Source organism: Chenopodium quinoa, unplaced genomic scaffold, assembly GCF_001683475.1.
Source record: "Chenopodium quinoa cultivar QQ74 unplaced genomic scaffold, ASM168347v1, whole genome shotgun sequence".
NCBI classification, from domain to species: Eukaryota; Viridiplantae; Streptophyta; class Magnoliopsida; order Caryophyllales; family Amaranthaceae; genus Chenopodium; species Chenopodium quinoa.
The window spans coordinates 2,234,377-2,260,698 of record NW_018743391.1 but is presented as its reverse complement, the minus strand read 5'-3'; the positions used below and the strand labels follow the sequence as shown (position 1 = coordinate 2,260,698).

The following is a 26,322-nucleotide window of genomic DNA, read 5'->3' as shown; positions in this document are numbered from 1 at the left end:
TTAATATTGCCATCTCTACATAATTCCCCTTTCTCCCTTCGTTTATTCACGATTTCGCTGCATCGCTACCCCCATCTTTCTCCCTCCATTGAAGCGTACTCTGAATCTCCATTGAAGCGGCTTCTGAGCTTTCTCTCCTCCATTGAAGCAGCTTCTTAGGTAAGATTATTTTTCTTTCAATAATCGAATATCAATTTCACAAACTAGTGTTAATCGCTAATTTTATCGTCACTATAGTATATTTAGGGTTCTGCTAAGGTGGATTATTGAACTATTGGTTATAATTACTCAAGTTATGATTGATTTTAAACTAGCAATCTCATTGCTAGAATTTTTCTATTAGCGAGAATAATTTAATGCAATTTTTTTCTTGATTTTGATGGTTTTTTTTTTTTTGTTTTTTTCGTAGGGTGAGTTGGTTGTGATTTAAGAGTTCTTGGGAGCTATTTTTTGTTGATATGAGTTTAGAGCCGGCAAGCGGTTCGCATGATGATCGAGAATCAGGTAATTTACCGCGCTTGATTATGATTTAATTTGTTGGGGAAGAACTTGTTGTAAGTGGCATTTACATTCAAAATTGAGTATGAAATTTGAATAGGTAGATACATTTTTACTTCCATGGATAAGAAATGGAGAAATTCATCTTAGGAAGCTTAATAATTAGTTTAATTCGCGGTATATAGTGTTTGAGAAGTAAAGTTCTATCTGAATTGGTGTAGAAAATGTCGCCGTTAGAAGAGAAAACACCTAGGATTGCATGTTATGCTATAAAATTCTGTTATTTGATTAGTTTTCTGTTTGTTCTCAAGTCTTGAAAGATAAGCCTAAATTTTAATTTTGTGACTATTTTGAGTTCGTAAGATAGTTGCTTAAAAGGTTGTGAAAATGTCTAGCTGCAAGCTATATGTAGTTAGGCCCAACTAAATTTGTTTTCTCTCATTTATGCTAGTAGATGATGATGAAGAAGAACATGAAGAGGCTGGTGGAGGTAATCAGCTATTGGGTTTTATGTTCGGGAATGTTGATAATTCGGGCGAACTTGAAGTCGATTACCTTGATGAGGTAATATTCCGTGCTTCACTTGCGCCATCTTTTAGCTCTCAAGAAAGGTTCCCATAGTTTATGACTTTATGTGGCTGCAATAGTATACTTGAATTTGTACTCAGTATTTATTAGATTTATTGACAAAGATATTTGTGAAAAATTTCTATTTTTTGCATGTCTTTCACTGTATTTCTACACATTTAATACCTCTTTTATGGTAATATATTGTGAGATATGTGTTGTACATGGACCTTCACTAGCATTTTGACATTCTGCCAAATTTGTATTTTTTAATTTTATTTAATTCATTATGCTGTTTTTTGTTGTGATGCCATTTAAATTACAAGTACGAATTCTAAATCCCTAGAACTGTATCTCAAATGATTAAGTTTGTTCTCTTCACCCAAAATTTACTTATTTTATATTATGAGCCTTGAATTCAGCTTGTATGAACTTATACCATATTTTGTTTTGTGAATTTTATTTGAGGGACCCTTCATTGGTCATGAACTGAACTTTGCTGAACTTATTGGCCACAGACTTACTTATCTTGACATACTTACTAAAAACTATCATATTGGTTTACTTCTAATTATCAAAGGCTTGAAATTTGTATTTAGTCTAATGCTTTTCAATATTAAGCAGGATTGATTTGACTTAAAATTTCATACTGCCTTTTCATTTTGTCTGTCAACAGATGCTAAACTGTCACTATGGTAACTTTCTTTCAATATTACTTAATTCCTTTTTAATGTATGTACTTGGTTATAGAGTGGTTTTAGTGGAAGATGAGTTGTTGTCCCAATTCATATTATTGAGCTCGTGGTAAACTTAGATGTGATAAGGAATGAAAGATGCCTTATTGAGTTTATTGATCTGAATTAAATAATTGTTTTCGTGAGAATTATCCTAGGGGTGAGAGCCTTGCTAAATGAGGCTTCTGGATATATATATTACACTGTCAAATGAATCATGTTCTGGACCCTTCCACTTCACCCATTTCGAGTGCCGGAATATATTCGTCACCGACTTAACCTGTATTCCCTATGTTCCTTCATCTTTCTAAGGCTATGTGCTTTGTGGACTTCATAGATGCTGTAGCTATTTAAAGTTGATTAGTAATATCTCAGATGCGATAAAAAATGACAAGAAATGTTTCTATCATATTTCCAAGTGATACATGATATGGAATTAGAAAGATGTAATTGTTGATTGATAATGTGTAATGGTGGAGTATGTAAATCTATATTTTGGTAGAGAGAGCGAGAGAGCTTTTTTTTTTGCCTGGCAGTTGTTAGATGTTCCATGCTAATTTTGTGGGATTTTCTTGCAGGATGCAAAAGAGCATCTTGATGCACTGGCTGCCAAGTTGGGATCATCTCTCACTGTTATGAATGTATGATTTCCTTTTCTGCTTTTTGTTATCGAACGGTATGTCCTAAGTTTTTTGACTTTTTCATATATAATTCTGATACTTGAGTGATTCTAGTTTTCAGGAAGATCCTCACAGACACCAGCTGCTGCTTCTACAGTTGAAGAAGGTTTTGTACTGATGTTTTATACTGATGTTTTATGAAATTAGAGTTCCTTTGGTTTTGTCTTGAGCGACTGATGCCATTTCGTATGTCTTTAAATTTAATACTATAAATGTTTATACACTGCTTAAAAGATTTGTTAATATGATATTGTTTTATGTACCTAGCTTAGGACTTTGGAGGCATATATGATGGTCTTACACGGGTTACAGGATTCTCATTGGGGATATGATAGATTCCACATGCTGTCAAGAGTTGCTTTCTTCAGATATTTGCTTCATATTAATTTGAAAACTCCGTTGTTTCCATTTTTCTAGTTTTTTTTTTTTTTTTTCTTTTCATTTTCCTAGATTTATTGCTTGATATTGCTGTTTCAGGATCCCAACTTCATCTTTATATGATTCTATTGTATATTACTTTGTTGCTATGGATTTTATTAGTGGATGGAACTTTATCTTTGTAATCTTGATTATAGGTGCTGGTATTTGTTTGAATCCAAGCTTGTAGCTTTCAATTATTTTTTGAAATTGAGATAACATATTACCTGTCAAGAAATGTATCCGAATTGTAATTGGAGTTTGATCTAATCAATGCACTAGATTGTGGATCTGGGTGCTTGTTATGCTATTTTGATGTTATCTGCAAAAATCAGGAATCATTTGGCTTCACTTTGAAGGAGTGATATTGTTGTAAGATGAGTCTTAGAAGCTGTGCTTTAAAGTTTACTTTTGTCCAAATGTTTCTGAGATTTAGTGACTGGGTGTGTCCTGTAAATTGAGAAACTTGTACTTCTGTTCAGATTATGATGAGAAGGCTGTGGACGCTGTTGATTATGAAGATATAGATGAGCAATATGAGGGTCCTGAGATTGACACTGGTACCGAGGAGGATCATCTGTTGCCAAAAAGCGAATATTTTCCAGCTGATGCTCCTGCAGCTAATTTGGATCACAAATCCTCTGTTTTTGATGATGAAGATTATGATGAAGACGTGGATGATGAAAAGGAATCTGATGCTGTTGCTAGTGAAGCTGAAATTGAAACACGTGCTGTGCATGACCTAGTTTTGAAGCCACTGGATGATGAGAATATCGAGCCTGTGGATAACAAGTTGGTGATTCAAGCAATTGCGTCACCAGGTTTTTATCCCCCCTTTTTGGAATCTTCAACGTCAGTCTGTAGCTTACCTTCTGGTGTCTATGGCATGCACAATTTTTTTATTTTTTATTGGATGTTCTGTTCTTGATTATAAATTTAATGGCTTTTTTGTCTTTTATTTATTCCCTCAGCTATACATTATTTTTCACATTTGCCTTATATTCTACTCTGAAAATAGTTTTTCTCCTGATTTTCAAGTAACGCTTCTCACATTTTATATCTCTCTAACCCCACATATATTTAGTTATTTTTCTTTCCAATTTTCTAATCTTCTGGCCTGCCAATTGCACACATTTTATTTATTATTTTATTTTATTTTCTATAGGCTAATGGTTTTTTCCAAAACATTTGTTTAATTAGGGCCTCTTAGGTGGATGATATGTTGGTAGTTGATATTTCTCATTGGCAATGGTCTGTGGTCTCTTTTTTGCCTTTTGCTATTAAGTTTTGATGTTTGGCTGTTTGGTAACCTGATGAAAGGAATGCGGCTACTATTTTTTTTTTTTTGGTAGAAAGGGGCAATTAAATTATGTAGTAGATTATGGTAAACCATATTTCATCCAATAAGCCTACATAGTTGATGGAATAAACTCCAGGGGGTTTCTACTTGCAAAGTTTTTCTTATTATCGAAAGAATTGAGCTCCTTGCTTCTTTTTCTAAATCATCTGCTACCTTATTGCATCCTTAAGTCTTGAATAGAATGTGAGACCTCAAAAGCTGTTTTTTTTAGTGCCTTACAATGTATTATAATCTGATCAGCTCGCTAGAATAAATGTAATTCGTTATTAATCCATATTAACATTAGAAAGGCAATTGAGTTGTTTAGTTTGGGATCTGGTCTGTTCATGTTTAGGTGTAGAATTGTTAAGGTTGGATCGGGTCATATTCCATTCTATTTCCTAATTCCTAATGGCTAATTATAAGTAGACGCATTGGATTTGGCGGGACAGTTTGGATTAACGTAGTCACATGATGTCGAGTAGGTTATGGTTTGGGTTACCGGGTGTGGGTCAGTTTTGCTGGGATTAATTAACATTTCTCCATTTCTTATGGTCCAGTAAAACCAGAGCTTGCTCTGCTGAGAAATTCTGGCTGCGTTTCTTTGCCTAATACTTTTTATCCAAGTCCTGTCCTGTCCTTGACTAATTTGATGCCTGCCAAACCCTCAAGGCCTCAACCAAAGAAACATCTTTCCGTGAAACACCAACACTACTTTTAAATAACTTGCTGTAGAAGGCATCCACTTCTGGATTGAATGGGGTGGCCTGGAAAGGAAAAGAAAAGTGAGGCTGGAAATTAGATAAAATTTCCAAGCATTGAAGATTGCTGAAGCCTGAAGTGACACATTGGGAAGGGAATATAACTTCTATCTTCTTACAAAAATGCCACCGAAGAAAATGGTAAAGAATTTTTAACACAATGACATATGGATGGTTGGATTGATTGTTGATTTTAGGAAGAGTTTGCTGCAGCACTTCTTGTGGACTTTGTTCCAAATTTTGTGGGACTAAGTTATTTAGGTCAGGGATCTCTTTTTTTGTGCTAGGACTGCAGTGGATCTGACATTTTTTGAGAATTGAAATCCAAGAAAAGATGCTTCTGTTCTTAGCAATTTTTTAAAATGAGGATATGTTCATATCAGTTGTGGGGTCTTCTGATTCTTTTTGGTGATTCATTGCTTTTCTTTTAATCACAACTAGATCCAAATCTTTCTGAAACTTACTGTATCAAATTTCTTTCAGTCGTGAATGCCAATGATGTTACAGCAGCTAACCAAGATATCTATCCTGAATCACCTATGGATACCAGTCCAGCTCAGACTGAAACTTCTGTTGGTTTTACTGAATTTCAAAAGGTATACTTGATGACCTTAATTACGTGTAATGGATGATTATTTATTTTCTCTTGTAAAAAAATTTCTTTGTTAGTCTGTTCAGTTGCTATATATATTGCTGGAAGTTCTTATGCTGATGTTCAACACCTAAAGTTTATTAAAATATATGCTATTTAGTTTTGACAGAATTAATAAGAGGGTGTATATTATTCTACGGGAATTACGACACCACCCTTGGCTATATTAATTCTGGCAGTAGCTTTAACAGTAATGTAGATGACCTAATTCCTACAGATGTTCATTGGCTGCCTGAATGTTTTTTAGTCAACACTTCGCTGGTTATTACTTTGTAAATTTAGAAGGTAATTAATCTCATATAGAAGCAGAATCAAGTCTTGAATCTTGATGCTTTTAAAAGCAAATTGTCAACTGACAAAAAGAATCAAGTGCTACAGTTAGTTTGTGTGTGAGAAAGCTGCTGCTAATTATTTTTGCCACTCACATGCTCTTGCTTCAATTCTTAGTCTTCTGAATCATAAATAATCTTTGGCTTTGTTCAAAATGTTAAAGCTAAATATTGTATTTTTGCTTGATTGGTGCTAAATCTTCAGTTTAATACAAATTAGTTAGAGCAACTCCAATGGGAAGCTAATTTGACAATTAGCTTGCCATGCCACATAAGCTTTTAAGCTAATTATCATTTTAGCTAATTTTTGCTCCAATGGCTAGCTATTAGCTTAGTAATAGTTGTTGGATTGAAAGTACATGGAAAGAGCTAAATTGATGCAATTGGCATTTTATTTTAGCAAGTTTAATTCCCAAGCAAATTAGCTTGGCAAAGCTAATTTGCTTGGCCAAGCTAATTGAGTTTTCTAGCTCCAATGGTTAAGCTAGTAGCTAGGGAATCATTGAAATTACAAGCAAGCCCCTAGCTACAACCACTGGAGTTGCTCTTAAGCAACTAGCGCAATATCTGGAAGCTCAATCACTTGCAGGAATCATTGAGCTTGGATTTAATAATGTGGATGTTTAAGTGCTTCTGCATCAAATATTCTATTATGTACTTTCATGACATGGTAATTTTTTTTTTTTATTGCTAGTTATGAGGCACTATGGCCTCTTTTTCTGTAAATTATGGCACCATGTGTTCTGAGAAATTCATGTATTAATTTTATCGTAAAAAGGGCTCAAATCTTTACTGTGAACTTGTCTTGAAAAATAAAGAAAATAAAATAAAATTCTTTCGGCCATTTCCAAGTACACCTTGGAAATAATTATTTTGTCTCATTTTTAGGCTTTGCTTGGTTCAATATTAGTAAAGAAAAGGAAGAGAAAGGAAGGGAAGGGAAAAGAAAAGAAAAGAAAAGAAGGGAAAGGAAAGAACTATATCATCCAATGTTTGGTATGATATTTGTAAAGGAAGGTAAGGGAAGAGGAAACTAATTTTGGAAGAAAAGGAATCGGAAGATTTTGTGAAGGAAGCTTTCCTTCCATTTCCTTTCAAATCCCATTTAACTTTTAGAACCAAATAAAGGAACATATATTTTTCCTTTCCTTTCTTTTCTTTTCCTCCCAATTCCTCCCAACCAAAAAGGCCCTTAGTTTGGGGTTATTAGAGTAGTTTGTTCCCATTCATGTCTCTCTTGTTGATGGTGCTTACTTTAATTTTGATTACCTTTTATTTAAATAATTTCATTGTATATTCCATTGGTGTCAGTGAATTATATTAGGAAGAACCAAACTTGTAATGTAGCTGTTGGCGTGCACACCAACTGCTCTATTTGACTCTTGGTTTCATTTACTGCTCATTTTTTTTTTTTATCAAACTTAAGTTTCTCTTATTAGAAGGTATATCAATTTAAATGCACTTGTTAGAGGTTGGCTAATCCATGGATTAATTCTGTTTCTTTGTCAACAGGACGAACCTGTAGTTTCCCATGATATAACTGATACTAAAAGTTTGGTGCGACTGCCAATTTTGTGTGTAGAAGATGGAATGGCAATTTTGAAGTTTTCTGAAATTTTTGGTGTTAGTGAGCCCTTGAAAAAGGCTGGAAGAAGGGGGCACAGGTATTCCATTCCTAAAGGTAATATGCCCGTACTATTTTTGTGATGTAACCATTGTATACTTATGATGTAATCCTTCTCTCTCTTCTATTGATTTTTCTCTTTTTTGTTTGTGAGTGAGTGTGTGTGTTGATTTCCATTTTTTTTTTTTTTTTGGAGTGGTGGTATTAAACATTTTATGGAATTTCTTTTACTACAGTCTGATGTTTCTTCAATAATGTCTTTGCTCCCTGATAAATAGTGTATTAGCTATAGATTCCCTAGTTCTCTAGTGCATGGATTCTACTGCATCTGATGTTATGTACTAACGAGCTACTATATATCTTGACTCTGAGTCATTTTCCTCTTTCAGAAAAGTATATTTCTCTTGATTCATCACACATGGTTGAGGAGGATGAGGAGGAATTTCTTAGGGGATCATGCCAAGTGATTTCTGACAGAAGAAAACACATGCAGGAAGCGCAAGATCATTCTGAAGTATTAGTGGATGATGACTCAAAGTTAGATTCGATTGAAGGAATGTGTACCGTTCATGTTGTGAAGAAAGACTCTTGTCTTAGTTCTGAGCCTATGAGAACAGATTCGACCTTTGATTTTTGTGCTGAACGAAAGTCATGTATGTCTATGGAATTTTACTCACTAGATCAGCAGGACTGGGAAGATAAGATTATCTGGGGCAACTCCCCTACAGTGAGTCCAATATCCGTGGAAAGTTGTGAACTCTCTGGACCTGATTCTGAGTCCCTGACTCATGAAGAGAAAGAAATCATGTCGAGGTCCCACGAGCAGTTGTCTGACCCCAAAAGTATGCCTTGCGAGAAGGATAATTTGTGTCACAATGATTTGATTAACTTCTCTGTGGAACCATTTGGGTTTGGAGATTCTGCTACTCCTGCCTTCTCAGAGAGCTTTTTCCATCCTCAACTCTTGAGGTTAGAGTCTAGATTGGAAAATGAGCCTTCAAATCTTTCTGATACAAGGAAGGGAAATGAATCAGAAGAACCTGAACAACTCGACTTTATGAAGCGATTTAAACAACTAGCGTTACAAAACAAAGAATTAAATGAAGGGTCTTGGATCGATAATATAGTATGGGAATTTGGGAAGCCAATTGCTAAACCAAAGCTAATATATGATCTTCAAGATGAGCAGATGGTCTTTGAACTCTTAGACAACAAAGACTATGAGCATCTACAGGTTCATGCTGGGGCAATGATTACTACACGAAATGGAACAACTGGTGCTGAAGTTTTCGAAGTTCCTGGTCATCTGACATTATCTGGTGGACGATTTAATATTGCTAATGACAAGTATTACTCCAACCGAAAAACTTCACCGCAGCTAAAGTCGCTTTCAAAGAAACGAACTGCTCATAGTGTGAAAGTTTTGCATTCAATTCCTGCATTGAAGCTGCAAACAATAAAACCTAGACTGAGCAAGTAAGACAATTCTTTTTGTTTCACCTTTTACCATTCGTTATTGGTTGTCATTTTATGATTATTCATAGTAGTGCTGTATTGTGCTGTGTGTCTGCTTTGGATCCCAAACCCCCAAAAGTTCATGAATTTTCAAGCCTTGTGACTGAGTATTTTGGTGGTGGGGTGGGGTTGGAAAATAATAGCTAGGAGCCTCGGATTAAGCTTTTTGTTTAGTTGAATGGAAAAAAAATACCGGGGAAAACTGAACAGATGACCCCTGTCATATCAAAACCCGTGTCACATTATTGTTTTACTTGATTTTTCATCTAGTGAAGTTCTGATTGCTGAAAGTTTTCTGGAAGCCTAGATGTGCTTGATGTCATATAAATCTTGGATGTCTATGTTAACCTGCTTCTTTTTGGATGTCTTGCAGCAAGGATATTGCTAACTTTCATCGTCCAAAGGCAACATGGTATCCTCATGTAAGTGAGTTAGCTGTTAAAGAGCTGGAAAGGCTTCCTGTGCAAGGGCCTATGAAGGTTTTACTGAAAAGCCTGGGTGGCAAAGGTTGCAAAATCAATGTGGATGCAGAAGAAAATATTAGCTCATTAAAATCAAAGGCTTCAAAAAAACTGGGTGAGCTACCTTAATTCAAAATCTGTGCTTGTTTCAGGTTTCAATGAATCTTACTAACTATCTAATTTTTATTTTTTTTTTATTTTTTTTTTTTTATTTTTTTTTTTTTTTATGGCTCCTGAGTATTTAGTTAATAGTTATTGCTGGAAGTTTGAAATGCTCATGCCTAGTTGGTTTTTTTTCATCGCAGATTTTAAACTGACTGAAGCTGTTAAAATATTCTGTATGGGAAAAGAGCTGGATGACCATATGACTCTTGCTGCCCAGAATGTGCGGCCTAATTCATTGCTTCATCTTGTCCGTACAAAGATACATTTGTTGCCAATTGCACAGAAGCTTCCTAATGGGAGCAAGTCCTTGCGTCCACCAGGGGCTTTTAAGAAGAAATCTGATCTTTCACTCAAAGATGGTCATGTTTTCCTAATGGAGTAAGTTACTTGTTCAAGCATCAATGCCTGGTTCATGATTGTACATGTAAAGCATAACTTTTTCTTTATTCGGATAATTAGGATTTAGGAAGTTCAATATACTGGCAATGGTCTTGTTGACTTGTCCATAAGTTTACAACACTGTTCTGTTTCATCATCCTCTGAAGGATAAATAGTGTTGTAAGCTTGTGTGGTTAGTCGGTTAGTGTTTTCTGTCAGGTTATTTACCTTGGGTGAAAGCAATTTCATTGATCTCTATATATAAGTGAGGGAGCAGGTTGTGGTGTCCCCCTAAAAAGACACAGCATCCTTCTTCCTTAGACATAGTGTAAGAGATAATTGTAAAAAAAAAGTCAATCAATTAGCAAATAATATAGGAAACATCAATCAATCAGCATTTAAAAAAAGGAAACATCAATCAATTAGCAAAGAATATATAAATATAAATAACATTCAAATATTCAATACTAAAATTACGTCAATAATAAATAACTTACATAATATAAATTTATGTCCATCGGCAAAACCAATCATTTAATACACATATTTAAATTTTTTAATCAAACTGATTCTATCTTTGAAATTCATTATAATAAAAAATAAAAATCGACAATCACTTGTTACCATTTTTAGTTGTGGTAACATGCTCAACTACCTTCCTTAATCTTTTCTTAAACATGAATTACAGTAATTTTTTTATTTTCATGTAATATTTTATTTAGGAAATTTTAGATTTTAACACCTGACAATAATCCGAAAATGGTTTTTAACACCCCCATAAAAAAAAATTATTTTAACACCAGACAAATTTTTTAGAAGGGTTATTACCACCACTTTACAATCTCCGTCCAAATATTTCGTTAAGTGGGGTCCACAGTGACTCGTGTCACCATTTTACTTGTTTTTAAAAAATAAAAATTGAAATAAAAGAAAAAATTAAAAAAATAATAATTCCTAAATCTACCCAGCCCCACCACCGCCCCACCCAGCTACCTTCACCCAACGTAGTCGCTGGCTCATCCCCTCCCCTTTGCAACTCTAATCCCCCCAAAACTACCCCGCAACTAATGGCTGAAACCCTAATCCGCAACCCTCCTTCTCCAAAACGGCCACGAATTTGGCGATTAATGGCTGAAATCGGCTGGTTTTGGGGCTGAGTGGCCTTAACCGGCCGATTTCGGCCATCAATGGCCGAATTTGTGGCCGTTCTCGGGGAATGACAGCTGTAGTTAGATGGTTTTGGGGTGGTTTAGGGCTGCGGGAAAAGGGTTTCAGGTCGGTCTGTGAGGGAGGGGGAGGTGGTGTGCCGCTCAACCAGCAGCTGTGGGTCAAGGTGGATAAGAAGGTGGCAGTGGCTGGGTAGTTTTAGGTTTTTTCATAATTTTTTTTCTTTTTTTTTGGCCAATAATAAAGCAACACGTGGCTTCATGGCCCCACTTAACGGATTTCTTATCATAATCAGTTCAGTGTTGGTAAAATCCATTTTTTTAAAATTTGTCTGGTGTTAAAATAATATATATATATTTTTTTTTTTTTAATTTTTTATGGGGGTGTTAAAAACCATTTTCGGGTTTTTGTCTGGTGTTAAAATCTAAAATTTCCTATTATTTATAACATTATTTCTTATTGTATACTTACGTAAAATTTTAATTCTCTATTAGATAGTTAAGATAATTATTTTTTGAAATCATCGTGTGCATAGTAATTTAAGAAGGCAAGCACATCATTAGAGGACAAGGAATCTTCCGAATGATTTAACAGAAAAATAGTGGGCTTGTAGGATTACAACAAATATAAACACAGATACTATTATATCCTATACAGCCGCAGGACCAGCTATTTTTAATCTAGAAATTCTTAAAAAACGAAAAAAATCAAAGTAAAATGGTACTCTAGCCCAGAAGTTCTGTTAATCCTGTTGAACTCTAGTAGCTATTAGTAGCTGCTGGAATTGGAACCAATGATTTGAAGATCAATTGACTTAGGATACCACAAGCAGCTACAATAACATAAGTTTTATTTTCCTCATGATTTTGGATGTGTATCTTTCAAGAAATACCCAGCAACCTTACGGAAATTTGAAATGGGTGATTCCTTAACCATATGCAATAGCAATCTAAGAGTTGATCACTTACTAATTCCTCCGTTCTTTTTTACTTGAACCGTTTTGACTTTTACACTATTCACCACCCTTTTTTTGACTGTCTTTTGTGAATTATGTAAGGAAAAACATATTCATGCGGGATTTTTTTTTTATAAAAATCGTCTCAATAAGTACTATCATAATATCTAACTTCTATAATTTTTACTTATGGATAATTAAAGTTATTGGTCGTTAAAGTTCTGCATTGGGACGTGTGATAAAAGAAATAGGTCACGTAAAAAGGAATGGAGGAAGTATGTTTTTGGGTTTTTTCCCTGTGGCAAAAATGACTGAAAGATCACTAGATTTTCTTGGGATGAGTGGGTTTCAGTTTCACGCAGCCAAGATAATCTATTGCATAGAACAGAAGAATATAGATGAAGATTTGAAGGCTGAAGTGCTGAACTGGGGAATATTGTTCCACTGGCTTTTGGATTGTGCACTTGAGAAGAAAGGAACCTGTGGATTTTTAAGGTTGAGCTTGCATTTGTCGCAGAGTGCTTTCTCTTTATATAATGTACTTTCTGGAGTCTGGACTAGTGACTACCTTACAGGCTGTTTTTACATTTGTTTTCTTTAATCAGTGATTAGCTTTGTTATGCGAACTTTATCAAGTTAATTATGCCCAACATTGTTCAACATTGTATCATTATTAACTCCAAAACAAAATGCAAGCAAACAGGGGCTATAATAGAACTGAGACTGGGACCTTTTTTGATAGCTATTTTTCTATGGTACTCTCTGCCAATGTGCAGATAGTTTCAAAAAGTATTTACGAGCTATGGAAACTAATGCACAGTAAGAATTCACACGGAGGCCCTAAATTCACAAGGAATAAGATTTATCTGACATGTAGAGTTCATTTTCAAAAAGTATTTACGAACTGTGGAAACTAATGCACAGTAAGAATTCACACGGAGGCCCTAAATTCACAAGGAATAAGTTTTATCTGACATGTAGAGTTCATTTGCTTAAATTATGGCTCTTGTGCTTCCTTTTATCTTTGTCTTCTTCTTATCTTCTTTAAATTTCTCTTTGCAATAGTTATTACAATTTTTTTTGCATATTATAGCAACAAGTATCAAAAGGTAAGGGTATTTCTCTCCTAATATGGGTATGTTGCAAATTTTTTTTTATTTTTGTTAAACTTCCTAAAGAGGTAAACGTAGCTATATTCAAGGAGTGGAGGAAGTATTTCAATTTTGGGTTTTTCTAAGCTATACCCCTAAGGTATTCGAGTTTCTAAGGTGTACCCATGCTTTTTCAAGTTTCTAAGTTGTGCCCCTCAACTCACTACCATTAATGAATGGTACCCTCCTTGGACTTCCACGTCACCTAAAGTTAACTATTAATTTAATAGAAAGATGATAAAAGGTAAGGAAATGGTATGAGAAAGAAATCTTAGCCACCGCAACCCTAATAATGAAAACTGAAGCCACGAAATCACACTCTCAAATAACTTTTAAACAACTAATAAGGGTACATTTTAGTATTGATAAGGAGTTGAAGGGCACAGCTTAGAAACTTGAAAAAGCATGGATACACCTTAGAAACTCGAATACCTTAGGGGTATAGCTTAGAAAAACCCTTCAATTTTTTGTGATGTACGGAGTATCAAATAAGTCTTCACTCTAAATATGTACCCCATCCCTTAATCATTGCTCTATTTGACTTTTTATGGTCTATATTATTTCTTATAGGTTTAAGATAATTAATAATCAAAATTTTAAAAGGGTGACCACAAAACTTTTAAAAGATTTTTTATTTATTTATTTTTTTATAATCATTTTACATTCATAGAGAATTATGTAAGAGGAAAATAAAGAATAGAAAAAAGAAACAGAAAATGCCTAATGGAAATGTTGCTAAAGAAAACCAAAAATAAATAGTTGCCTGAAGTAGAATATGTGAACAATTTATTAGGATGCCTAACTGGAGCAATGATATTATTTTGTTTGCTTATTCTGTTTTGCCTAGGGGGGGCCATAACTATAAGATCATTGTTTTATTATGCAGGTATTGTGAGGAAAGACCTCTGTTGATTAGTAATGTTGGAATGGGTGCTAGACTATGCTCTTATTATCAGAAATCATCTTCAGATGATCAAAATGGTGATATGTTACGTAATCTGAATAGTGGATTAGGGACAGTTCTGGCTCTTGATCCTGCTGATAAATCCCCCTTTCTCGGAGATATAAAACCGGGTTGTAGTCAATCCTGTATTGAGACAAACATGTATAGAGCACCTATATTTCCTCATAAAGTTGCTTCAACTGACTACATATTGGTTCGATCAGCCAAGGGGAAGTTGTCTATTAGACGAATCAACAAGATGCATGCTGTTGGTCAGCAGGTGATTTATCTGATTGCTTTTGTTTTACGTTCTCAACATCTGAACAGTTCTAAATTCTGATTTCCTTTGTTGGTACTTTGTTTATCTTTTCATGGAAACCATCTTATTTTTTTTGTTCTCTTGCTTTATTCTTCATTATGCTCGGATAAAGGTTTAGTTTTCTTTCTTGATTAGTTCATTTGATTTTGTTAGCTGTTTGTTGATTGCAGGAACCACACATGGAAGTTATGTCTCCTGGTGCTAAGGGTCTCCAATCTTTTATGATTAATAGACTTCTTGTGTATATGTATCGTGAGTTTTGTGCAGCTGAAAAACGTGGCATGCTTCCCTGGATTCGTGTTGATGAGTTGTCTGCACATTTTTCTAACATCGCTGAACATTTTCTTCGTAAAAAGGTGAAGCATTGTGCGGATGTGCAGGTACTTTTTTTTTTTTTTTTTTTCATTTTTGATAATTTTTATTTGATATTTCTTTATATAAATTAATCAATACAGTGGCTTTAACTCTGGTTTTTACGGTGTTATGATTTTTGGAATGTATTTCTTCTGTTCACCAGAGAGGGCCAAATGGACAATCTTATTATGTTATGAGACGCAATTTCCACATTCCACCAGAGGAAGAGCTTAGGCGGATGGTGACACCAGAAACAGTGAGGCTTTTCATTTATTGTGCACATTTTATGCTCTTTCTTTTGTTTTAAAATTTAAATTGTGTCGGAAATGGTTTTCTTGTATTCTGATCAGTGGACTGTATATCCTAGTCTATCTCAGATTATTGATGGAGAATGATTTTGTGTACTTTAGGAGGCTGTAACTTTTATTTGGTCTCTTCACCCAGATTTTGCTAAGCTGGCCTTTTCACCCAAATTTTGTTGAACTGAAGTCTATATTATTGATTGAACTGATAATGATTGAAACTGACTTCTCGGATTGTAGTTGATTTTTATTGATTGGACCTGATTTGTGCTGATTCTCGTGTTTTTTCTCATCTGCAGTTTATTATTATTTTTTTTTTCTGCCAAAAACTGAATATTTCCTGTTTAAAATGTTGTTTTACTGATTCTCACCAAATAGCACTCCCTGTTTTTTCTTATATTGTTTCCGTTTTAGCTTGTTTCTATTTGTTTGCATTGTTTGCTACTCTTCTTTTAAGCCTTTCACTATTTTTTTTCCTAATAATGAGAGATAGAACATGTGGGAGTTTTCCTTTACATTCCTCAACACAGAGACTGTTTTTTTCTAGAAATGAAGCAAATATGAAGTAATTCTCTATGCACATGTACCTTTTTTTCCCGAAAATATGAGGTCAATGATTATTATCTCTTTGTTCCTAAAAGTTTGACTAGCTTACTGTGGACTTGTTTGTAGGAATGCATGGAAAAAGTGAGTAGATGTAAGAAATAAGTGAATAAAGTAAGAGAGATGGGATAATAAGGTGGGTGTGTGTAAGAAAATGGTGGATAGAGTAAGAGAGAGGGTGTAAATAGTGTGGGGTAGGAGGATGAGATAGTAATATGGGTTTCCCAAAATGGAATAAGTAGAAGTTAGTCGAATTTCGTGAAATGATGCAAATTGGAAAATGAGTTGAACTTTTGGGAATAGGGAGTTTGTTCAATGGGTTTTTAATCAGCTTAAGAATACAAAAGGGTTTGATCCAGATGCGTTTAATATGTATTCCTCCTGCTTAAACCAGCTTAATCAAGATTTTAATACTGGGATGCACTTGCAAATGCATATATACTTTTGGGGGAATTATTGATAGCCGTGGCTGTATGTCACAGTCACGGTCACAGTTAGCTCAACAACTCCTTTCATTGCGGCGATGTGGCCGAGATTTTAATGCTATGGCTTTTCTGGGTTTCATTATTAGCCATTACAATTTTCCTTTGGAGTCTACCTATTTAAACTTCATATTTAAAATAAAGACCTAGGATATCCTAGAAGCACATGTGTTAGCTACTAAGCTTCTTATATGATATTTTCCCACCTAAACCTTTTGTTTTTTGCGAATACTATTATGCTTCAAAATTTGGAAATAATTTTTTTTAAAAAGAGGGAAAAAATCGTTTACTATCAAAAATTCAAAAGTGATTTATCATTTCAAAAACCAACAATATCTCTTAAGTCTTAAAAATAAACCAGATCTTTAATTTTTAAACTAAATTTGATCTTAGCCATCTTCCATGTTTATTGATAAACTAATCTTTTCATAAGTTTGATTTTTTAAATTTACGTAATTTTAATAATATGCAAAGAAAATATTTTCAGTAAATAATGTACTTCAACCATATCTCGGATCAAAGATTAGTTATTATTAAGTAAGAAAGAGATGAGCTTTTTGAAGAGATATGAAACAAATTCCATCTCTTTTGAAAGTTTTCCAACTACTATTTTTATAGGCATCTATGTGGGCATATTACTTAGTTTATACACTGAAAGTTAATAGCATTTGTGGATGTCATTCTAGGAAGCAGTGTAAAGGTGCTACAATTGTCTACTTTGGCAGTCCTATTTTAATGAATAATGAATGGTCTTATCTTCCTCTTTTTTTGATGTCTTGATCCATTGTTGCAAAGTGATGCAAAGAAGGTCAATTTGAGCTGGAATGTGTGCAACAATTTCAGTGTCGATTATCTATTTTGTCATCATTTCTCCCTCTTCATAACTCAGTAAGATGCTTGCCTCCTGATCTCATGCTACTCGTTACAGGTCTGCACTTATGAAAGTCTACTGGCAGGTCTTCATCGGCTCAAACGTCTTGGAATAACAAGGTTGGCACATCTAACGGGCCCAGCACAGCTAGCTGCTCTTTCGTCTGCAATGAATCAGCTTCCTGATGAAGCAATTGCTCTGGCTGCAGCATCACACATTGAGAGAGAATTGCAGATAACTCCATGGAATCTAACTGCCAATTTTGTTGCTTGTACCAGTCAGGTAATGCTTCAACCCATTGGGCTTTGCTTCTATGCGGTGTTTCTTTGCTGTTGCTGTAGTTCATATTGTTATAACACTATTATTGTGAGGCGCAATAACATGACTACTAAACAGATTATCCATAGCGGTTGATGGGAAACATTCTTGTATTTAGAAGATAGGATGCCATAGGAAGAATATGTTGTGTTCTTGAATTTGTGAGCCTCTTTGTAGTAATCTACTAGAAAGTAGCTCTCTGAGATATGTAATAGTAAATTTTCTATGTCTTCAGTCTTGTCTTTAAGTTGCTTGTCTTGAGTTACGGCATAATTTTCCATAGCCTCTTTGTAGTTAAGGTTGCTTGTCTTAACTCTTGGATTATATCTATCACTGTATTTGATCATGCCAGTTTTCGAATATACCTTTTTGTCATAGTTCTTGCCTTGGTTTTCTTGTAAAACGGATTGCTATAGTAGCATGTCACCATAAAATATATGAATTTGTCAACTCAGCCAAATTTACTGCTGTCCTTGGTAAACAGGCTGTCTAGACTGTAGATCGTATTAGGTATTTAGGTCAGTTGACCAGCATAGTTATTGATAGTTCTAGCTTAGATTTCTGTGGTCAAATGAAGGAAAACTGTTAGAACTAAAGATTACAAATTTTTTGTGCTTCTACAATTATGTTGATATTTGCCTTTTGTCTTTCTCCCATCATATCAGGATAGAGAAAATATAGAGCGGTTGGAAATTTCAGGTGTTGGTGATCCATCTGGTCGAGGCTTAGGCTTCAGTTATGTTCGTGTTGCTGCAAAGCCTCCGTTGTCGAATGCCCTGGTGAAGAAAAAGCCTGCTGTTCCTCGTGGTACTACTGTCACTGGGACAGATGCTGATCTTCGACGATTGAGCATGGAGGCTGCAAGAGAGGTGTGTAGGTCTTAATTATATAGAATCCTTTAGATTTTGAATGCACAAATTTTCAGTTTTTCTGTTAGTGTTATTTTCACGGTTTATGCCCTGGAATTTTGTAAAGTTTTAACTCCCTACAGTCAATGAAAATGCTTAACACATGTAGTAAAACATATTTAGATAACCTGGAGTCTTATAAATTTATTACTTCCATGTCCATCCAATTTTAAACAGTGTGAGGTGATAAATGAAAGCTTCTAGAATAACAAAAATGAAAACAGATTTTTAAGTCTGCAAAGTGTACAAAAATTTACTCCCTCTGTCCCTTTTTGATGTGACTATTTCCTTTTTTGGTGCCCCGCAATGATGTGTTTGTTTCTAAAAATAACACATAATCATTACTTACTTTGTTATCCTTCCCATACAAAATTCACATATACCCAAAAAATCATTACTTTTTATCTTTCCCATACAAATATTCTCTACTTTTTATCTTTCCTATACAAATATTCTCTACTTTTTACTATTCCCATACTATAGTCTCCGCTTTTTATTTTTCCTATACAATATTTCTTTACTCCATCCATTCTCCTTAATTACCGTCTTTTTTGAGGAATAGGCACATTTATAAAGGACGGAGGGAATATAAAATAGTTAGTAGATAGAGGAAAAAAAGTGGAACTTCAGTACCAACTGGATATTGTATATAAGAGAATTTTTAAAAGAGAAAGAAAATGGACACCTCAAAAGTGTCTAGTATAAAATAATACAAAACAAATGATTGATAAGAGTAGAATACAAGTGTATAACAGTCATATGTAACTAAGAGGTTAACAATAGCTCAAAAGTTATCATGTCCTTCACATCTGAGCCACTAATTGAAAGTTAAGGCCTAAAAAGATGGTTGGTTATGATCACCGGCGGTAATATGAGGCCACTAAGCAGTAATGTGTCCGATTTTTACTATATTGTAATTTATGGTGTCGTGCAAACTCTATTGTTTTTAACACAACCTTTTTTTTTTTGTTTATGCCTAAGTTTTTTTATATATATTCAACAGAATGCCCTATTATAGTAATGTCAGTGGCAGATCCAGGATTTCTTACTAGGGGTAGCATTGGATGATTATAAAAATCGATTTTTTAAAAAAAAAATATTTTACTCGCACAAATAAGTTTTAGGTATCAATATAATGCAACGATAAAATTAAAATTTACTCCTTATGTAACATGATTTACTTTGCACTTTGTATCCATTATTCATGATGTCCAAAATTTTTAAAGAACCATAAAATAAAGGTGAACGACGACCAAAATTTGATACATATAGAATAAAAAATAACAGGAGTAGTATCTTTTAAATAAGTGTGAAAATGAGTAAATCATAAAAATAAAGGTGATCAATCGAGATCTAATACATAAAGAATAAAAAGTAATTTAGGGAGTAGTATTGTAGTAATATCTTTTTTAAGATCCTCTTCAATGGTGAGACTCAAGTGAGTATTTTTTGCAATGTGTACCAATAAGTTGGTATATATATAACTCCAAAAGAAAGTTGCTAGTTTAGATACTCAACTTTGAGTCTCATTTGACAAAAAGTGTGGGCCCCTTGTCGATATTCTAATATATTTTGTAATTTATTTAGGTTTTACTTTTTTTTTAAATCCTACAATGTTTGATATTAAAAAATAAATGGATTTGGTGAGCCATAAATTGAAAGTGACATTTGTATGTTTTAGAGAGTCTCATCATTGGGAATTTAGGCTTCACATGAGTTGCTAAATTGAGAAGTGGGTATGGTATCACCATTGGAGGTAAAAAACAACTCATTTTGTATTTCAATACTCAAACTTGAGTCTCACCATTGGAGATGGTCTTAAAGTCTTAAAAATGAATAAAATTACAATATTATTATTGTTGATTTTTGTAAAAAGTAATTGTTGTTGTTTATTAAGTGAAGGTTCTTATCTTAAACAATCGAAAAAAATGTGGAATAAAGTAGGAAATTTAATTGAGCAATAATAGCCTTTTCAAATAAGAAAAAAATAAAAATGAATATTGCACATAACCCCTAGCCTCTGAAATGCACAAAACCCATTCTTACCACTAGAGCAGCGCGCATTGAATGTATTCTTTTTACAAAGTATATTAAGTATTGCAACTTTCATAGGTTGGTATTTTTGACCAAAAGTTTTTTATTTTTTAAGCATGTACTGGCACAGGTTCCTTCATAGGTCCGCCACTGAGTGATGTGCAATTAGTCGCAGGTTCTAGTTGCACGTTCATATAACATTCCAATTTCCATTTGGTTCTTAATATATTTGCAATTTTGTATTATCTATTGTTTTTGACACAACGGCTTTTTCCTTTTGCTTATGCCAAATTTCTTGAGATATATGCAATAGAATTCCGAACTTTTAAAAATTATTAGTGTTTACTTTTATTGTTTTATCTCACTAGTGTTTTATGAACTGTATTGATTTCCTTTGCTAAAGTTTTCTCAAACCTTTATTTTTTTACTCCAACGTTTTAACCACTCTTTTAAAACTTTATTGAATTTTATTCTTAGTTCTCTCTAAAACTCCCTTAATTTTTCATGAATGCTCTTACTTTTTCTCACTTTACTCTCCTTTTTTCAAACTCTTTCAATTGATTAATTATATCGTACGGTTCCTTATGACGATTGTTAGCAGACTCCAAATCATTTTGGGACTAAGGATTTGTTGTTGTTGTTGTTGTTGTATATGCAATAGAATGCCCGGTTATTGTATGATAATTTTTTGTGGCCTAATCTCAGGATGCTCTTGAACGTAGACTTTCCGTCCTTTTCTCAGTGTTGTGATGTATAATGTATTAGCTAGTTTATTTAATAATTACACTCACTAGTAAGTTTTTTTTTTTTTAATCATTTTTGAATGAAGAGGGATATTACTGGTTATCTGAGGCTTGAATCTTTTGCAATCATTAGGTTCTTTTGAAATTCAACATACCTGAGGAACAGATTGAAAAGTTATCTCGGTGGCATCGCATTGCATTAATACGCAAACTTTCAAGTGAACAAGCTGCCTCAGGAGTCAAGGTTGACCCAACTACTATTAGTAAATATGCACGAGGCCAGCGGATGTCATTCCTTCAGCTTCAACAACAGACCCGGGAAAAATGTCAGGAAATTTGGGACCGGCAGATTCAATCTCTTTCAGCAGCTGATGCTGACGAAAATGAAAGTGACTCTGAAGCAAATAGTGATCTGGATTCTTTTGCTGGAGATTTAGAAAATTTACTTGATGCAGAAGAAGGTGAAGAAGGTGAAGAGGGTTTGGAAATTAAAAAAAACAAGTCTGATGGAGTCAAGGGGCTAAAAATGAGACGTCATACTTCGCAAGCTCGGTTGGAAGAAGAAATGGAAGATGAAGCTGCTGAACTATGCAGGATTGTCATGGACGGTATTTTCTGGCCCATGTATTATGATGAGAAAACAGGCTATAACTGTGTTCTGATCACATTTCATTGCCCTTGAGGAGAGTTGTACATGGGGTTTCCTATGATGTTTATTTTATATAGATAATTATGTGCAGATGATGAAGCTGAATGGAAGAAAAAGAAGAAACCAAGGCCTAGAGGAGAATCACTTAGACCTATGCAAGGGTCCCAATTGGGTTTGGGCTTTGAAAATGCAGAGCGCTTCAAGAAGCCTATTACTATGTTAAAGCATATGGATGGCCCTGTTGTACCTGATGGTATATGGATGGGAAAGCAAAATGCTGATCCAGAGGAGGTAATGACTCGAGAAAATTCTCTTGGTTTTTAATAAGAAATTTTTTTCCTTATTGGTTATTATGTTTATTTCTTTTGTCATTAAGCTTCTCCATGTCAGCGTGCGAGCGAAATAACTGTTGGTAAATATATTCTGTTGATGTTAGGTTGAAAAGTTGCATTCTAAAAAACCTATGTCAACCAAGCCAAAAACATCGAAAAAGAACGAAGCATTGCCTTTGGATCTACTGAATAAAAAAGTCAAAATAATGACTGAAGGGATAAAGGTAAAATCTACTTATTTTGTAGCCTATAAATTGTATATGCTTACATTTTTGTGACATTTATTTTGTGGAACAAATTTAAAATTGACCTTGTGATATAATACTCCGTATGACTCTGTGATATGATATAGTTTTGTTGGGAATTTCACAAATTATATGCAGAAGGCTACTTATTTTGTCGACATCAAGACTTAATTTGTAGGGCTTATATATATTTGTGTCGTGGGCTGGGGGATTTATCTAGGTATACTAATGTGACCCATTTTTGTAAAATATATCATTGTTCATAGGCAACCTAGATGAGACCGAATGATTTGTGGACCTTATGGTTCACCAAATAATACTACAATAGCTATTCATCCTGATCAGTGGGATCAATATTACCTTTTGGATCTCTAGGTCTAGGCTCTTTTTGTTCTTTTTTTAGGGGTGTGACCTATAGCTTACTGCTTACCCTTAAGTCCTTAACTATCCTTGTGTCCAGTCTTGTTTGTTTTGTATCTGCCTAGGCAGTAGACAGTGGTGGATCTATCTAGCACAAATGTAAATACACTTTAAATTACTAACTCTGTTACAATTAACTATTAAGTGCAACAAACTCGTGCACAATTCCCAAAAAAAATTCTAAATGGTTGTTTAAAAAAAAGGGGCATATCATTAAGGGTATGAGAGAAAATCAGAATAATTAATATATCAAGGGACTCCACCTTATCACCACCACCTTGCCGTTCTTTCACTGGCAGCACTACCTACCAGTTTCTCGGCAGCCACTACAATCAACTTCACCGCCCTCAACACACACCAACCTAGCCTTCGCAATCAACCCCACCACCCTTACCTCCCTCACCACACCCCACCTACCACCACCTTCAACCTCACTGCCCTCAATACACATTTCACCACCCTCAAGGCCTCAACAAACCCTCATTGACCACCGCCTTCAACCTCCATTTTAGTCACCACATCTCTATCTTCTTTAGTTGGGCTCCAACAACACCCACCCCCCGGCTTCCATAAGTCCCAGCCACAAGCACTGACAAAACCACCCAAAATCGCGTACTATCGAACACCCCGACAACAGCTGGCCAATCGCAAGCCGCAACGAAACCCTGAAAACTTACCCCACCCCACAGCACCTACCCGAAATCCTCCCCTCACCCCAAAACCGGTCTAAAATCAGCCCATCCACCCCAATAAGTAGCGCAACCTACCCTCAAAATAATCAGATCTGACTAGGGCGGGGAGGTTGGGCGATGATGGGAGGAACTATGAAAGGAGACGATTCTGACAAGACCATGCCTGCAACACGATCCTTTTATCTGTGAATTTTGCTTGTTCCTTTATGAAAGCTCAAGTATCTTTTATCTTGTATACTTTGCAATTCACTTGCAGGCTGAACTCTATGTGTTTTGTTACATGCATATTCTATTTTAAAGGAGTCTTAAATTCTACTTCCTCTGTTTTTTATTAGTTGACACATTTCATTTAGACACGTTTGCCAACGCATATTTTCATATGTAAATATCTTTAATTGCGTATTAGCAAAAAAATATAAAATTTTGATATTAGGAAACTAGACGTTGAGACGAAGCTAACAAGACCCCACATGACTGTTTTTATCTAACACTAAATCACAAAACAAAGTCAAACTAAGTTATGTGAATAGTGCACAAAGTTAAAATGTGACAACAAAATAAAACGGAGGTGGTATTAATTATCCAAACGTAATTCAAATTCCTTTTTTCCAGGTATATAAGGAAAAGAAATCAGCTCGGGATAGTTTTGTTTGTGGTGCCTGTGGACAGGTTTGTTCATTAGATTTTCTTGATTTGCTGCTTTTGTAATTTTATGAGCTTACTATACTTAAAATTTATTTTTAGCTTGGCCATATGCGAACGAATAAGAACTGTCCCAAGTATGGGGAAGATCCAGAAGCTCAGGTTAACAACCTAGATCAAGAAAAGGACTCGTATAAACTTTTATCTCAGGACCCCCCTTCTCAGGCCCATGTGAAGACTTCAAACAAGAAACTCGTGACTAAAAGTTTGACATTAGCTCCTAAAGTTGAATATCTTGAGGAGGAAAGGTCTAGTACGAAGACCAAATTTTTGAAAGTAAGATATGCTGCTGCTGAGAAGGTTCCGGTTAAAGTTACATCTGTTCCAATGCCAAGTTTAGAACAGCCAAGCACATCTGAAGTTGAAGCTGTAAATAAATCTGCACCTAAAGTTATTAAAATAATAAGCAACAAAACGAAGCCTGATGATGTTCAGGCTGAATCTGCAAAGCTCAATGTTATTATACGGCCACCCAGTGAAACAGTCAAAGAACATCATCATAAAAAAATCACCATCAAGCAACCCAAGGAAGTCATAAATCTAGACCACTCCAGCCAGGAAGGTGCTGAGATAGAGTACAGAAAGACCAGGAAGATGATTGAATTAACAGGATTTGGAGTAAACAGACAGCAAGAAAGAAAGCATATAAGTGAAGATGCATTAAGAAAGAAAAATAAAGAAGCGAAACGTATGTGGGAAGAGGAAGAGAAAAGGAGAAATGCAGAGAGAGTTAGAGAAGAACAAGCAAGAAGGATTTATGAGGAAGAAATGAGAATGCAAGAAGAGCGAGATAGATTGGCTGAGCTTAGAAAATATGAAGAAGACATACGTAGAGAAAGAGAAGAAGAAGAACGGCGAAAAGCCAACAAGAAGAAAAAGAAAAAGAAGAGGACAATTGACTTGAAAGATCATTTGGAGGATTTTCCAGCAAAAAGGAATAACCGATTGCCAGAGAGGGAAAGAAATGCTAAGAGGAAGACTGTTGCAGACTTGGGGAGGTATGGCGCGGAGTTTGTCCCACCAACCAAACGGCGTAAGGGCGGAGAGGTATTTTCCTTAGCTAGTGCTCTCATTAATTTTGCCAGGAATTGTGAAGTTCATTTATGGTGAGACTCATGTGATTAGTCTGCTGGTGACAAATTCTTTGATACATGTATTTTATAGCTGGTATCCTTGGGCTTTTAGTAATGTTGTTTGATTGTTGACAGGTTGGCCTAGCTAATATTTTGGAGAGCATTCTGGACACCCTCAAAGAGAGAATTGAGGTGTCATACCTTTTCTTAAAACCTGTATCCAAGAAAGATGCTCCCGATTATTTGAACATAATTGAACGCCCAATGGATCTCTCCACAATTAAAGAGAAGGTTAGACGGCTTGAGTACAAAGACAGACAAGATTTTCGTCATGATGTATGGCAAATTGCTTATAATGCCCACATGTACAATGATGGGAGAAATCCAGGTATCCCACCCCTCGCAGATCAGCTATTGGAGATTTGCGATTATATGTTAGAAGAAAAGGCTGATAGTTTAGATGAGGCAGAGTCCGGTATTCAAGATTAGTGACCAATTGCCCATTTGTTGTTGTATATACCAATTTTTCCCTAAATTTGCCTTTTTGGCCTTAGTGCTGGTAAATCATCAATGATGTGCTAAAAAACGTGACCTTGTACATATTTTGTTTGGTAAATTGTAGTTTTAGGTGTTGTAGTTACAACTTACATACATCTTTGCTGTATATATATTGTGGTACATCAAAGATTTAGCAGAATCAACAATCTAACTGTATTCAATTAAGCACAATCATTCTGCCTAAACTGTAAATTATATCATTTTTTCCTTCTTTTTTCTCTTTTTTTTTTTTTTTTTTTCCATTTGTACATGGTAACTACAGAATACATGGACACCATTGGCTGTCTGTTACTAAATAATTTATTTTGACATATATGGTTCAGCTTGACGAATTTGGAAACATATCTTATCATTTTTCATTTATAAAAAAATATACATAAC

The 26,322-nt window shown here is 34.8% G+C and overlaps 1 protein-coding gene across 2 annotated transcripts; it reads left to right on the top strand.

Annotated features, from left to right (window-relative positions):
* LOC110738732 (transcription initiation factor TFIID subunit 1-like) lies at positions 1-26,273 on the top strand. Of its 2 annotated transcripts, none has more exons than XM_021919150.1 (22): positions 1-159; positions 410-504; positions 953-1,062; positions 2,378-2,440; positions 2,534-2,585; positions 3,379-3,717; positions 5,480-5,592; positions 7,490-7,658; positions 7,991-9,077; positions 9,490-9,692; positions 9,883-10,120; positions 14,280-14,616; positions 14,826-15,035; positions 15,173-15,265; positions 17,325-17,549; positions 18,251-18,454; positions 21,404-21,878; positions 22,011-22,210; positions 22,356-22,475; positions 24,221-24,277; positions 24,353-25,357; positions 25,519-26,273. In XM_021919150.1, the coding sequence occupies exons 2-22, from the start codon at positions 459-461 to the stop codon at positions 25,870-25,872; spliced, it is 5,700 nt and encodes a 1,899-aa protein (XP_021774842.1). In that variant the 5' UTR covers positions 1-159; positions 410-458; the 3' UTR covers positions 25,873-26,273. The 2 variants fall into 2 exon arrangements, with proteins under 2 accessions (XP_021774842.1, XP_021774841.1); XM_021919149.1 differs by having other exon boundaries at positions 950-1,062.
* Positions 26,274-26,322: the final 49 nt, after the last annotated feature.

What these genes read in the sequence shown, in the direction of transcription:
- LOC110738732 (XM_021919149.1), top strand. Translation starts at nt 459, where the DNA reads ATGAGTTTAGAGCCGGCAAGCGGTTCGCATGATGATCGAGAATCAG. An exon ending in AAGTCGATTACCTTGATGAG is followed by an intron (nt 1,063 to 2,377) that starts GTAATATTCCGT and finishes ATTTTCTTGCAG; the next exon opens with GATGCAAAAGAGCATCTTGA. An exon ending in ATAAAACCTAGACTGAGCAA is followed by an intron (nt 9,078 to 9,489) that starts GTAAGACAATTC and finishes GATGTCTTGCAG; the next exon opens with CAAGGATATTGCTAACTTTC.